Consider the following 15,000-nt stretch of genomic DNA (forward strand, 5'->3'; position numbering starts at 1 on the left):
TTTTTCACCCAGTGCCAATTGCCTAAGCTGTCCCTCTGCCACACCAGGGGAGGGCCCCGAACTGAGCTCATGCTTCCCTCATTACATGAGGAGTGAGCAGGCCGCTTCTTTTCACCTGACGGGGGAGCTTCCCCGGTTGGACGTTATTCCAGTCGGATCGGCTGTATAACCATATACATGTATATCTATAACTATTAATTTAGCAAATGTCTATCCGTCTGTCTGCATGCTGACGTCACTGATACCAAACAGCGTCCCCGCCATGGTAACAGCCGCATGCTGAAAAAAGTGCCCAAATTTGGAGATCAGCGTGCTGACATCACTGATACTAAACAGTGTCGCCACCATGGGTGTCTGTCTGCATGCTGATGTCATACTCTGACGTCATAGTACTGACATCACAGACTGTTACAACTTGTATTGCACAACTGGACATCAATGGTGACTGTTCCGCCCAAAGGGCACCGGTCTGGGTTCTCCAACATTACTTCTGAGACTCCTACATTCAATCCCTCCTACTGTGAGTGTGGATACCCTCCGTACACAGGACTAGTCTATAAATCCTCAAATCTCTGTCTCTGTCGTTCTGTCTATTGGTTAGGGCTGTCACAATTATTACATAATAATCGTCTAATCGTGATTATTTGACATTATCGCAATTATTTTGTCATAATCGTCATAATCGTGAATGTTGAAAAATGACCGAAATAGTGGAAATAGCAGATCTACAAGCTCACAACGCGTCGCATCGCGTCGCGTTGTGAGCTTGTAGATCGGCTATTTCCACTATCAAAGTTATTTTTTAAGTAGTAAGTTGTCAAATATGTCAGTAATTTCTTTGTATATTTAGGTTATGTGTCATATCTACCATGTACAACTTCAAAGCCTAAAAGCCAAACAGAAATGTAATTATCAACGACAAAAACACAATTAAATCGTTAATCGCCAATTATTTGAGTGACAATTAATCGTCATGTAAAATGTCATATCGTGACAGCCCTACTGTTGGTGTCCCTTTTCATGCCCATGCTGTCAATGGAGATCCCTGATGTCATCGATATGACATCAACATAGGGGTGGGCGATATGGAAAAATACAATATCACAATATTTTTCGAAGCTGTATCACGATACACGATCTTATCGCGATTATTTATCGAGTTACTTGACGCAAACTAGACTCTCTGGGTCTAAGTTGAACTTTACAACTATGTAACTCTGACAGTATACAAATGAAACCAAATGGACCCTTATGGGTCCATTTGGTTTCATTTGTATACAGGTCAGAGTTAAGTGGAGACCTTGACATTTTAAAACTTGAGAACTACTGATTTAGACCAAAATGCAGGTTTAAATTGAATTCTGCAATGAATCTCTGTATTAACGACTAAACAGGATTCTTTATTTTTGTTATCAATATATACGATACCTCTGAAAATGCATATCGTGGAGACATTGTATCGCCTCAACGATAATTATCACCATATCGCCCACCCCTATGACATCATAGCACTGGCGTCATAGACTGGCCACTCAGAACCCTGACGATGGGGTCAGTGAGTACAACGGGTACATACACCTACAACGGGTACAATGCAGATACGGTATGTGGCGTAATTGGAGGGACATGGTTCCCACCAGGCATCATTCTCAGTAGCCATAGTTCCAAATGGGCAGAGAGATAAAACAGAGCTTTAAAAAGCTTTCATGTCACAGACATTTCCCTCTGAGTATTGACGACTTGTCACATCATTTTAAAAGATGTTCATTCCAATTTTGTTTTTGACAGCAAATTTAGTCTTTTGAAAAAAAAATTATTTAATTTTTGTCTTATTTTATTCATCTGAAAAGTTTTAGTTTTAGTCTAATTTTAGTCGACTAAATATCACATGTTTTTAGGCGACTAAATCTACAGTTAATTTAGTCAACTAAAACGTATTTTGGCATGCCTTGATGGCATCATCCCTCGTCCCTCCCTAACGTTTTAGTCTAGTTTTTATTTTGTTGACGAAATTGTCAATATATTTAGTCTTAGTTTTAGTCACCACAGCTTAGGTTTTATTTTGCTTTCAGCAGTGAAAAAAGCGCAGTCGACAAACATTTTCCGTCATAGTTTTAGTCGACAAAATCAACACTGGTTCGTTCATTCATTCAGGTGTGCGTGCGTGTGTTTTGAGCTTGTAGATCAGCTTTCTCGCCGAATATTCAACCCGGAATAGGAACGCCAGAGATGTCATTGTATCTCCTCTCCTTTTAAAAATAAGAAAGGTACAAATGCAACTAACCTTTTTGACATATTATGCATGTACATATCGTCGTTGTCAGGCGGAAACCACGTATCTCCAAGTTTCAAATGTGTACGTTTCTTCGCAAAGTAAAGCCCTGCTTCATCATACAAGACCGTGGCAGAAAAGTAGTGAAAACATACAAGGTTTTCACCCGACAACAACAATATACTGTATGATTTCTAACCCTAACCCTAACCCGTATCTTTCTTTTTGTCTATATTTTCATTTTTTCTGGTTTATTTCTGTTCCTCTTATTGCTGTGTTAGTATTAGTAAGTGTTATTGGCTGTGTACTGTGCTCCACAATTGTTATTTTGCCGCATATCAACACTAGGGGGCACTGCCGTCCTAATGACATTTCCTCGGGCACACACACACACACACACACACACACACACACACACACACACACACACACACACACACACACACACACAGTCCCACATAAACAGCCACAGGTACACACGCGTGCGCGCACACTGACGCTGCACTCTCCCCTGTGCTTAGCCGTCAGTGTATCCTGCTAATTGCTCGCCGTCTATTTGTTGCTTGCTCATGAATTAACGAGCATTTACAAGGGGACCGCCAGCGCTTTTAATTACACCTGAGGAGCTCAGTTCCTATTGGGTGGCTCCTTTAACGAGCGGTGTTAACGATCTGCTAACGAGGCTGTGATATTAAAGGCGTGTTTGCTTTGCTGAAGGACTACAGGCAAGCTGGAAGCCTCCGCGTTGCTAAGGATTACACACACACACACACACACACACACACACACACACACACACACACACACACACACACACACACACACACACACACTCACGTACTGTACACACACACACACACACACACACACACACACACTCACGTACTGTACACACACACACACACACACACACACACACACACACACACACACACACACACACACTCACGTACTGTACACACACACACACACACACACACACACACACACACACACACACACACACACACACACACACACACACACACACACGCTCACATAATACACACACACACACACACACACACACACACACACAGACACACACATAACCGTCATCTCTGATTAGCTGTCATAACTGGATGAACCTGGGTTGACCGAGTGTAAGGGCTCCAAAGGTTAATCGATCTGATCAATTCAAACGATTATTAAATCGTTTTTCGATCTAAAAGTATTTTCGAACATTTTCAAAAATAGTGGAAATAGCAGATCTACAAGCTCACAGCGCGTCGCTTGTAGATCGGCTATTTTTTCCACTATTTTTGAAAATGCTTGAAAATATTTTTCAACATGACAACGATTATGGCGATTAGGACAAAATGATTGCCATTATGTCAAATAATTGCGATTAGACGATTATGTAATAATTGTGACAGGCATATGCGTCAAATATGTCAGTAATGTCTTTGTATGTTTAGGTTATGTGTCATATCTGCCATGTGCAACTTCAAAGCCTACAAGTCAAAATTAAATCGTTAATCGCAATTATTTGAGTGACAGCTAATCTTCATGTAAAATGTCATCATCGTGACAGCCTTACCAACGCATGCAGAAAAACTAACGGAACATGATACAGCACTGTCTAGAAATCACAAGGCATAGCTAGTTACCTAAGAATCATGCTGGATTTGAAAACAACATTTTAGGGTTTAAATTTAGGCCTGAACACATTATTACGCAATATTTTATGCTTTAAATATTAAAAAATAGCAGATATACAAGCGCGGCAAAAATAGCAGATATACAAGCGCGGCACTCTGTGAAAAATCTTGAAAATGTGTGCAAATCTTTGAATATTTTTACCCGATTCTATAAGTGTCTTCTAAAGGTTTTTTTTTTTTTCCAGACTATGTTTCTGTCAGTGGTTCTCAAAATGTTTCTTGCCAAGGACTCCCAAAACTACATGTATTTGGCCACGGACCCCCATCTCAAAATATGTTGTTCCAGGGACACCCCCATCTCAAAATCCAGTTTCAACCACGGTTTTTCAAAAATAGCAGATCTACAAGCTCGCTCGCTTGTATATCTGTTATTTTTCAATAGTTAAAGCATTCAATAATTCTAGGCCTAAATGGGTTAAAACGGATGTCCCGCCTCCTCTATTGCTTCCGTTTCATCTCTGCCGTCGTGCAAATGTAAATAAAAGATAATGATAATCCAAGCCTATATAGCTTGCTGCTTATCAGGAATGGAAATGCATACATTTTAAAAATATATCTTTTTAAATGTATTTTATTTAGTTTTAGACATCCTACTGAATTAGACATTTTAAAACATGCCCTGTATATTCATTGTGTCATGAACACGGGCTCAGAGTCAAAAGTATGAAGTCAAATATGTCAGTAATGTCTTTGTATATTTAGGTTTATGTGTCATATCTGCCATCATGTGCAACTTCAAAGCCTACAAGCCAAACAGAAATGTAATTGTCAACGAAAAAGAAAAAAAAAAAAAAACACAATTAAATCGTTAATCGCAATTATTTGAGTGACAATTAATTGTCATGTAAAATGTCATAATTGTTATACAAAGACAAAAATCTCAAGAGCCTATTTCCATTGTGGTTCTTTGAGTGCAAATGTTTGTGTAACCCGAGTGCCACGTGTGTTGGGGGTGGAAGGGGTGTAGCAGCGATGTACAGAGAAATACAATCGATGATAAATACTTTCATACTGTTTTCAAGGTGCTAGACAAGTGAAATAGCAAAGACCAACATTGGTGCTGTAAATGGAACCTGTTCCAACTTAATTAATTGATGATTATAATTAGATCCGGTAATATAACGTGTATGGGGTCTCTCTCTCTCTCTCTCTCTCTGTATCTCTCTCTCCACCTCCCTCTCTCTCCACCTCACACACACACACACACACACACACACACACACACACACACACACACACACACACACACACGCACATACACACGAACACACACACACGAACACACACACACACACACACACACACACACACACACACACACACACACACACACACACACACACACACACACACACACACACACACACACTCACGTACTGTACACACACACACACACACACACACACACACACACACACACACACACACACACACACACACACACACACGCTCACATAATACACACACACACACACACACACACACACACACACAGACACACACATAACCGTCATCTCTGATTAGCTGTCATAACTGGATGAACCTGGGTTGACCGAGTGTAAGGGCTCCAAAGGTTAATCGATCTGATCAATTCAAACGATTATTAAATCGTTTTTCGATCTAAAAGTATTTTCGAACATTTTCAAAAATAGTGGAAATAGCAGATCTACAAGCTCACAGCGCGTCGCTTGTAGATCGGCTATTTTTTCCACTATTTTTGAAAATGCTTGAAAATATTTTTCAACATGACAACGATTATGGCGATTAGGACAAAATGATTGCCATTATGTCAAATAATTGCGATTAGACGATTATGTAATAATTGTGACAGGCATATGCGTCAAATATGTCAGTAATGTCTTTGTATGTTTAGGTTATGTGTCATATCTGCCATGTGCAACTTCAAAGCCTACAAGTCAAAATTAAATCGTTAATCGCAATTATTTGAGTGACAGCTAATCTTCATGTAAAATGTCATCATCGTGACAGCCTTACCAACGCATGCAGAAAAACTAACGGAACATGATACAGCACTGTCTAGAAATCACAAGGCATAGCTAGTTACCTAAGAATCATGCTGGATTTGAAAACAACATTTTAGGGTTTAAATTTAGGCCTGAACACATTATTACGCAATATTTTATGCTTTAAATATTAAAAAATAGCAGATATACAAGCGCGGCAAAAATAGCAGATATACAAGCGCGGCACTCTGTGAAAAATCTTGAAAATGTGTGCAAATCTTTGAATATTTTTACCCGATTCTATAAGTGTCTTCTAAAGGTTTTTTTTTTTTTCCAGACTATGTTTCTGTCAGTGGTTCTCAAAATGTTTCTTGCCAAGGACTCCCAAAACTACATGTATTTGGCCACGGACCCCCATCTCAAAATATGTTGTTCCAGGGACACCCCCATCTCAAAATCCAGTTTCAACCACGGTTTTTCAAAAATAGCAGATCTACAAGCTCGCTCGCTTGTATATCTGTTATTTTTCAATAGTTAAAGCATTCAATAATTCTAGGCCTAAATGGGTTAAAACGGATGTCCCGCCTCCTCTATTGCTTCCGTTTCATCTCTGCCGTCGTGCAAATGTAAATAAAAGATAATGATAATCCAAGCCTATATAGCTTGCTGCTTATCAGGAATGGAAATGCATACATTTTAAAAATATATCTTTTTAAATGTATTTTATTTAGTTTTAGACATCCTACTGAATTAGACATTTTAAAACATGCCCTGTATATTCATTGTGTCATGAACACGGGCTCAGAGTCAAAAGTATGAAGTCAAATATGTCAGTAATGTCTTTGTATATTTAGGTTTATGTGTCATATCTGCCATCATGTGCAACTTAAAAGCCTACAAGCCAAACAGAAATGTAATTGTCAACGAAAAAGAAAAAAAAAAAAAAACACAATTAAATCGTTAATCGCAATTATTTGAGTGACAATTAATTGTCATGTAAAATGTCATAATTGTTATACAAAGACAAAAATCTCAAGAGCCTATTTCCATTGTGGTTCTTTGAGTGCAAATGTTTGTGTAACCCGAGTGCCACGTGTGTTGGGGGTGGAAGGGGTGTAGCAGCGATGTACAGAGAAATACAATCGATGATAAATACTTTCATACTGTTTTCAAGGTGCTAGACAAGTGAAATAGCAAAGACCAACATTGGTGCTGTAAATGGAACCTGTTCCAACTTAATTAATTGATGATTATAATTAGATCCGGTAATATAACGTGTATGGGGTCTCTCTCTCTCTCTCTCTCTCTGTATCTCTCTCTCCACCTCCCTCTCTCTCCACCTCACACACACACACACACACACACACACACACACACACACACACACACACACACACACGCACATACACACGAACACACACACACGAACACACACACACACACACACACACACACACACACACACACACACACACACACACACACACACACACACACACACACACACACGCACACACACACAGGTCTGAGGTCTCTTTCCAGGCATGTACCGCAACAAACATCTGTTATATCCGTGTCAAATAGGACAAATTGTAACACATATTTGACAAACATAAATGCCAATATTTTACTTGCTATATTGATTTAAGGCCAGCCAACGTGCATCTCTCTCTCTCTCTCTCTCTCTCTCTCTCTCTCTCTCTCTCTCTCTCTCTCTCTCTCTCTCTCTCTCTCTCTCTCTCTCTGTGTGTGTGTGCGCCCGTAGGCAGCGAGCACGGCTGTGAAAACCGACACATTTCAAATAGCAGACATTTGATTGACTTATTATATAATCATTCTGTAATTGACACAAGGAATTAACAATCAGACTTTGCAGAGAAATTTGAACGTCAGAAATCTGGAGAGAGTGATGGAGAGAGGTAGACAATGAATGTGTATGAGAGAGAGAGAGAGTACTATATTTCTTCATATCGATGTTGTCGGGTGAAAATCTTGTATGTCCAAAACCGTTCGTTTTGCATTTATCATTTTAAAAATGATATAAACCAGTGAAAACAGCCGATCTACAAGCACACAACGCCTCGCGCCGCGAGGCGTTGTGTGCTTGTAGATCTGCTGTTTTCACTACTTTTGCGTGACGGCCTTGCATAATGAAGCAGGACTTTACTTTGCGAAAGAACGTACAAATTTGAAACTTGGAGATACGAGGTTTCCACCCGACAACGACGATATATATTATTGCAACCGTAGGTCGCGGTTTACTATCAGAACCGCCACATTGTGTATTTTTTGTTGATTGACTCTCACGTTCTTAACTTTTTTGGTGCCATGATTTTTTCTCTTCAATGTCCCTTGATGCCATGGTCTCCATAGACTTCCATGTAATTTATAGTGCACGGATCGTGCACGCCCATGCCTAGATGATGCACCGTTCAGGCATTCATGATTTATCAGCCATTATGTTTTCTTCAGATGTAAACAAACATGGCTGCCATGTTTGAAAGAATTTTGAAAAAAAAAAAAAAAAAAAACGGCCCAAACTCGGGAAACTCGGGGTTGGCACAGCGTTGGTACCAATACAAACTCGGGAAACTCGGGGTTGGCACCATATGTGTTAAAGGAGTAGTTCACCCCCAAAATGACCTTTTTTCTATTGATTACTCACGCCATGGAAACTTGAGTTCAATAATAGTTTTAGGTTTTTGTCGCATTCCTGAGACAATAATATGATTTCAATAAATGTATCCCCATTGATTCGGGATGTCTGGAATCAATGGGGGCAACTTTACTATAGTACATTTTGTCTTAGGAATGCGACAAATACAAAAAAATATTATTGAACTCAAGTCTCCATGGTGTGAATAATCAATAGAAAAAAAGGTCATTTTGGGGGTGAACTACTCCTTTAACATCACGCTCTGTCATCACTGTGATGTCAGGTGAACCAAATTCCTTTTATTGCCATATATGGAGATCCCTGTGATCCCTTTGGCAAGATGGCCAAGACATGGTCTTATTATCTTGTTGTATTGATGTTAGAGATGGGACGATATGAAAATGTCATATCACGCTTATTGTGACAAAAGAAATTACGATTTACGATATTTTCACGATAATCAAACAAGCATACAAGTATACAAGCTCACAGCGCGTTGCGACACGTTGTGAGCTTGTAGAATGGCTATTTTTTGGCAAAGACAGATAGAGGGTGTAAAAAAGACTGTATCAAGTACATATATTTTAAAATACCTTTTAACAATTTTAGAGGGATTACGTGTTACCGGATATGCAGCTTGGCAAATAAAAGGTGAATTGATCCCAGTGCACGACAGAGGACGATATCTCGATAAAATCTCCACGATACGAATATGTGAGTGTGTTTTATCACGATAAACGATAATATCGCATATCGTCCCATCCCTAATTCACCCTTTGTCAGCCTTCTGGTTGGTCCCTGACTGACCAACCAGAAGGCTCTATTTGCCTTGTCCTGCCATGGTTCCGCCTTTTTTATGTTGAATTTGCTAAAACATCATTTTTGGAGAAATAAAAACATTTAAAAACATGCCCAGTCACTATACTGCCACTGAGAAGCTCCTTTTTACTGAAACCAATTTTAAAATGAGAATTGAATACGCAAAATAACAATACAAAGCAACTGAATTTCAATGGTAGTGGATGGAGAGAAAGGACTTTTGTCCCACCAAGACACAGCAACCAATATTGGTGAGAAGAAAGGTGGGACAATGGGCGGGACTTGACAAAGGGTGAATTGATGTTAGCACACAGTCTGTGTGGAACGCGTCCCAGCAGCGTGTACTGTACTGTAGGTGTGATCTGACAAACAAACCCCTGTTGACTCTTGATTGTTGAACGTATTTGTCTGGTGTTTGTTCTTTGTGTTTCCCAGTCAACCCTGAGGTGAACGTGGAGCTGAAACAGAGGCTGCCGGCGTCTTCTAAACAACACGCCAGCGACACGCTGACACCACGCAGCGCTGCCGGGTAAACACGCGCTAATATACCACGATTTACAATTTGGGGCAGGGTTCCCCGATTAGTTTTCCCCAAGGACCGAATTATGTCTAGGGTACCAAGCTGAAGACCAGCTCAGTGGCCTAGTGGTTTGAGTGTCCGCCCTGAGACTGGGAGATCGGGGTTCAAACCCTGGTCGGGTCATACCAAAGACTCTAAAAAAATGGGACCCAGTGCCTCCCTGCTTGGCACTCAGCATCCAGGGTTGGATTGGGGGTAAGTCCCTGCGACATACTAGCATCATGTCCAGGGGGTGTTCTTGTACATCAAGCTGTCTCATGCTACAGAAACAGGAGATAGGCTCCTGCCCTGTGAGCCTCATGGCTCGGCCGAGTCATATGGGCCTCATGCCTCGGCAAGGCTTAGTTACTTACTTACTTACCAAGCCGAGGGCCACAGCATTGCAGGGGGCGACGGTGGTGTTCCCGCTGCTCCAGCGACAGTTCAGATATCGTCGTTGTCGGGTGAAAATCTTGTATGTCCAAAACTGTTCGTTTTGCATTTATCATTTTAAAAACGATTTAAACTAGTGAAAACAGACGATCTACAAGCACACAACGCCTCGGTGCGAGGCGTTGTGTGCTTGTAGATCTGCTGTTTTCACTACTTTTGTGCGACGGCCTTGTATGATGAAGCAGGGCTTTACTTTGTGAAAGAACGTACACATTTTGAGATACAAGGTTTCCACCCAATAATGACGATATGCTAGTGTTGTTGCTGCTCTTATAGCACCATTATTTACTGGAGTTGGTGGAGGCCAGACAGTAGCCCCTGCGGGCCGCAAATGGCCCGCGGGCCGCCTATTGGGGAACCCTGATTTAGGGCATACATGGGCAACTGGCGGCCCGGGGGCCACATGCGGCCCCCACCTTCACTTAATGCGGCCCTCAGGTTAATACCAGAATACTGATATATTATCGTATTTCAGCTGTATTTCCAAACATGACCTGCTTTAATTCCGTCAGTCTATCTTAGTAGCTTAAAGGAGTAGTTCACCCCCAAAATGACTTTTTTTCTATTGATCAGTCACGCCATGGAGACTAGAGTTCAATAATATTTTTTGTTTTTTGTCGCATTCCTAAGACAAAAATGTGATAACAATAAATTTACCCCCATTCGTTCCGGATGGTGACCCGTTTCTAAACGGGTCATTTTAGTATTTCAGCATGCTACAACAAAGCATCCTATGATGATATTGCATCATATGATGCAAAATGCATCATATGATGCTTTGACGCATGCCGAAATTCTAAAATATTTCAAAACACAGATTGAACACAAAAAACTACTCAGGATTGTGTTGATCGTGTCCCAAACAACAATAAAATAAGACCTGGTTGTCCCAGAGGTGAAGTGGCCCTTTAACCATTCCACAATTGAGGTCTAATAAATTATATCAAATTGCTACAAAAAGTGTTTATCCAGTTATTTTGGGGCATAAACACAAGCAGTTGAGGGGTAAAAAATAAGTTTGAAAATAATAGTGCACCTTCACATCATGTGTATTTTACATTACATAAGAACATTTCAAATATATATATTTTTTACATTTTGGACAAAATTGCCACTTTAACATGCCGTTGCCCAGGTGTCCCTGGTGCCACCTATCCTGTATCCCCCTAGCCTCGCGTAGCCAGGCTTACTCATCTCCGAAGAGAAAAGCCTGGTGACAATAGAAGGCAGAAGGCGTTCAACTTCCGCCGTGAGAATTTCACCGGAAGCTGTATTTTTTTCACAGTGCGGTGTTCCTGCAAACGTATTCCCTGCACGAAAGAATCTGGTCTACGTCTCCTGCTCCGTCGGTTGCGCTCGCAATAAACAATATACAAACAAAAACATTGATTCAAGCAATGTTACACCTATGAAGAGCGAGTTAACAGCTACAATCTATTTTAGTTTTTTCGGGGGAATGTAAACAGACCCGCAACGCATGACGTAACTTCCGTTAACCGCAGAACTTCCGCTAGGAATTGTGGCACACACCGGAAGCCCTATTGTCTACAGGGTGGTATCCCCCTGGTGCCACCTATCCTGTATCCCCCACAGGGAATAAGTGGTTATTTATTTCAATGTCATTCCAGGTGCAGCGATAAGAGGACGCCGACCCCCACTCAGTCTGACGGCACTCAAGGTAATGCAGCTAAAAGCTACTGTGTCTCCCCCAATGAATCATAACCAACACCCCCCTACGCACGCACACACACACACACACACACACACACACACACACACACACACACACACACGCCTGACCATCTGAGACTGTTTTCTGCGTTATCACTATTTGGCAACTCTAAACTCTACCTCACACTACCAGCATTAACTGCATCTGCTCTGTGTGTGTGTGTGTGTGTGTGTGTGTGTGTGTGTGTGTGTGTGTGTGTGTGTGTGTGTGTGTGTGTGTGTGTGTGTGTGTGTGTGTGTGTGTGTGTGTGTGTGTGTGTGTGTGTGTGTGTGTGTGTGTGTGTGTGTGTGTGTGTGTGTGTGTGTGTGTGTGTGTGTACTGTCTGTTGATTCATACTAAACATTATCTTCATCTCTGCAATTTCTCTCACCCAGACGCATGCATACTCGCACAGCCAAGCAAACATACAGCCTGCACGCATACAAATAAAAACATACTCTTTGTTGTGTGTGCACGCACATGCACCCACACACAGTCAGACTGATCAGAATGTCAAGCAAGAAATGGCTTCTCTTAACCACATACTTTCCATACCAAACCTTGTATGTCCAAAACCGTTAGTTTTGCATTTATCATTTGAAAATGATTCAAACTAGTGAAAACAGACGATCTACAAGCACGCAGCGCCTCGCACCTCGAGGCGTTGTGTGCTTGTAGATGCTTGTAACGATAGTAACTGAATCGAAAAATCGATTTTAATTTGCAATGATCTACTATATCGTTTTCAAAAGCAAAATATTGTACCGTTTTAGCTTTGTATCGTGTCGTTTAAAAATGTGGTAATCGGTATCGAATCGTTTTGCAATGCAAATAATTGATTGTATGGAAACTAAGTATTTGTGCCTTGTATTTGGCAATTTTAAGAGGGAAAATGAAAAAGAGGGGTCTAATTACCTTTCCATTCCATATAGCTCCTCTTGGTCTATCGATGAATTTAGCGTAGGAACTAGTGACGTAGCCAGTTCGGGGAGTGGCTAGATAATCACAGCGTTTACTTCCATAATAATAAATATTTTACACGTTTTACACAGATTTTATGTCTTTTCGAAATAGTTACTATATCGATTTTAAATAATTGAATTGAATCATATCGTATCGCCATGAATGAACCAATGCCGTCCATGTATCGTATCCTTAACGATGTATCATGATGCGTATCGTATCGCTGTTACGCCCCTAGTATATTCTTCTGATGTCATTTTATCTCTTGAATGTATAATGTTCCTGGAGAATGCCACTTCTCAAGCCCCTGAAGGGTTTTTAGGCATCTCCTTCACATTTGTTTTAAATCTTTGTAACAATTGTACATTTTCAACAATTGTACAAGTGAAATAAACAAACAAAGCTTGATTGTCACATAATGAATGTGGTTCTGTGGACTGTGTTTCAGAATGTCCTACTGTCCCTCTCTCTCTGTCTGTCTTGTGTGTCCAGGAGTGCATCCATTCTTCCAGGAGGCGTCCAGGAGGTCCTCCAGATCTCCCTCTCCTCTCTCTGCCTGTTCTCCTCTCTCGGTGCGGAGGTCCCCCTGTGCCCCCCTGTCCCCCAGACTGCCCGTCCCGCCACCACCGGCCCCCTCTGCCCTGTCCCCCAGGCTGCCCGTCCCGCCAGCACCCGTCCCAGTCCAGATGGAGGTGGACAACAAGGCCCCCAGTCACTCACCCGTACCCAGGACAGACAGCCTGAGGTACAGTAAAATAAAAATGTTGACAAAAAGCTACGCTGGGCCTTGCAGGGTTAAGGACTTTTTAATACCTCTAAAATGACAAATTAAACATTAGCCAAATTGTCAAATATTAGAGGCAGACATTGTGAAAATATATACATTTTGTATAACCGTGTTATACAAAATGTAATGCCTCCACTCTTAGTGCTCGTCAGGGTGGGGGTGGGTCCCCAGTTAAAATATGATTATTTTGGGGGTCGCAGCCAGAACCACTGCTTTACAGTACAGAACCAGGTGACAGGCCCCTGACCCTCTGGGCCACATGGCTGTGGAACCTTTTTGTTTCCCAAGGCTACTTAATGTGCTTTACAGCCCCTGGACATGACGCTAGTGTCACAGGGACTTACCCCCAATACAACCCTCCATGCTGGGTGGACATGACGCTAGTGTCACAGGGACTTACCCCCAATACAACCCTCCATGCTGGGTGGACATGACGCTAGTGTCACAGGGACTTACCCCCAATACAACCCTCCATGCTGGGTGGACATGACGCTAGTGTCACAGGGACTTACCCCCAATACAACCCTCCATGCTGGGTGGACATGACGCTAGTGTCACAGGGACTTACCCCCAATACAACCCTCCATGCTGGGTGGACATGACGCTAGTGTCACAGGGACTTACCCCCAATACAACCCTCCATGCTGGGTGGACATGACGCTAGTGTCACAGGGACTTACCCCCAATACAACCCTCCATGCTGGGTGGCAAGCCAGGGAGGCACTGGGTCCCATATCCATAGTCTTTGGTATGACCTGGCCGGGGGAATGAAAGCCTGACCTCCCGTTCTCAGGGCGGACACTCTTAACCACAAGGCCACCGAGCTGCAAGCGACGCGACGCAATGTCTGCAAAATACTGTCCGCATATAACCTCACCTACCAGGCTTTCTGGGGGAAAGCCTGGTGTTTGTTCACTACAGGCCGTTAAAACTCTGCCTAAACCTGCCTAAAGCGCGGAAACCACTAGAAGAAGCTGCGTCGCTTTGATTTGGTTCCCCCCGTTTGTTTCCCCAATCCCTATTAAAATGCTCGAGTAGCCTAGTGTAGTCTTGCCAGTCGTTGGACTAAAAGATGCATATACCAAACACATTTTTCAAAAGCAAAACTACTCTGCA

At 41.9% G+C, this 15,000-nt stretch overlaps 1 protein-coding gene across 2 annotated transcripts in view; it reads left to right on the plus strand.

Moving 5' to 3' along the window:
- mipol1 (mirror-image polydactyly 1) overlaps positions 1 to 15,000 on the plus strand; it is a 102,467-nt gene that overhangs the window by 40,293 nt on the left and 47,174 nt on the right. For both annotated transcript variants that reach the window (XM_080750726.1, XM_080750727.1), the window contains exons 3-5: positions 9,847 to 9,940; positions 12,052 to 12,101; positions 13,590 to 13,842. In XM_080750726.1, coding sequence (XP_080606852.1) covers positions 9,847 to 9,940; positions 12,052 to 12,101; positions 13,590 to 13,842 — 397 coding nt within the window. The remainder of the gene's footprint in view (positions 1 to 9,846; positions 9,941 to 12,051; positions 12,102 to 13,589; positions 13,843 to 15,000) is intronic.

The sequence above is a fragment of the Nannobrachium achirus genome (genome assembly GCF_963921795.1).
Source record: "Nannobrachium achirus genome assembly, chromosome: 20".
Lineage (NCBI taxonomy): Eukaryota > Metazoa > Chordata > Actinopteri > Myctophiformes > Myctophidae > Nannobrachium > Nannobrachium achirus.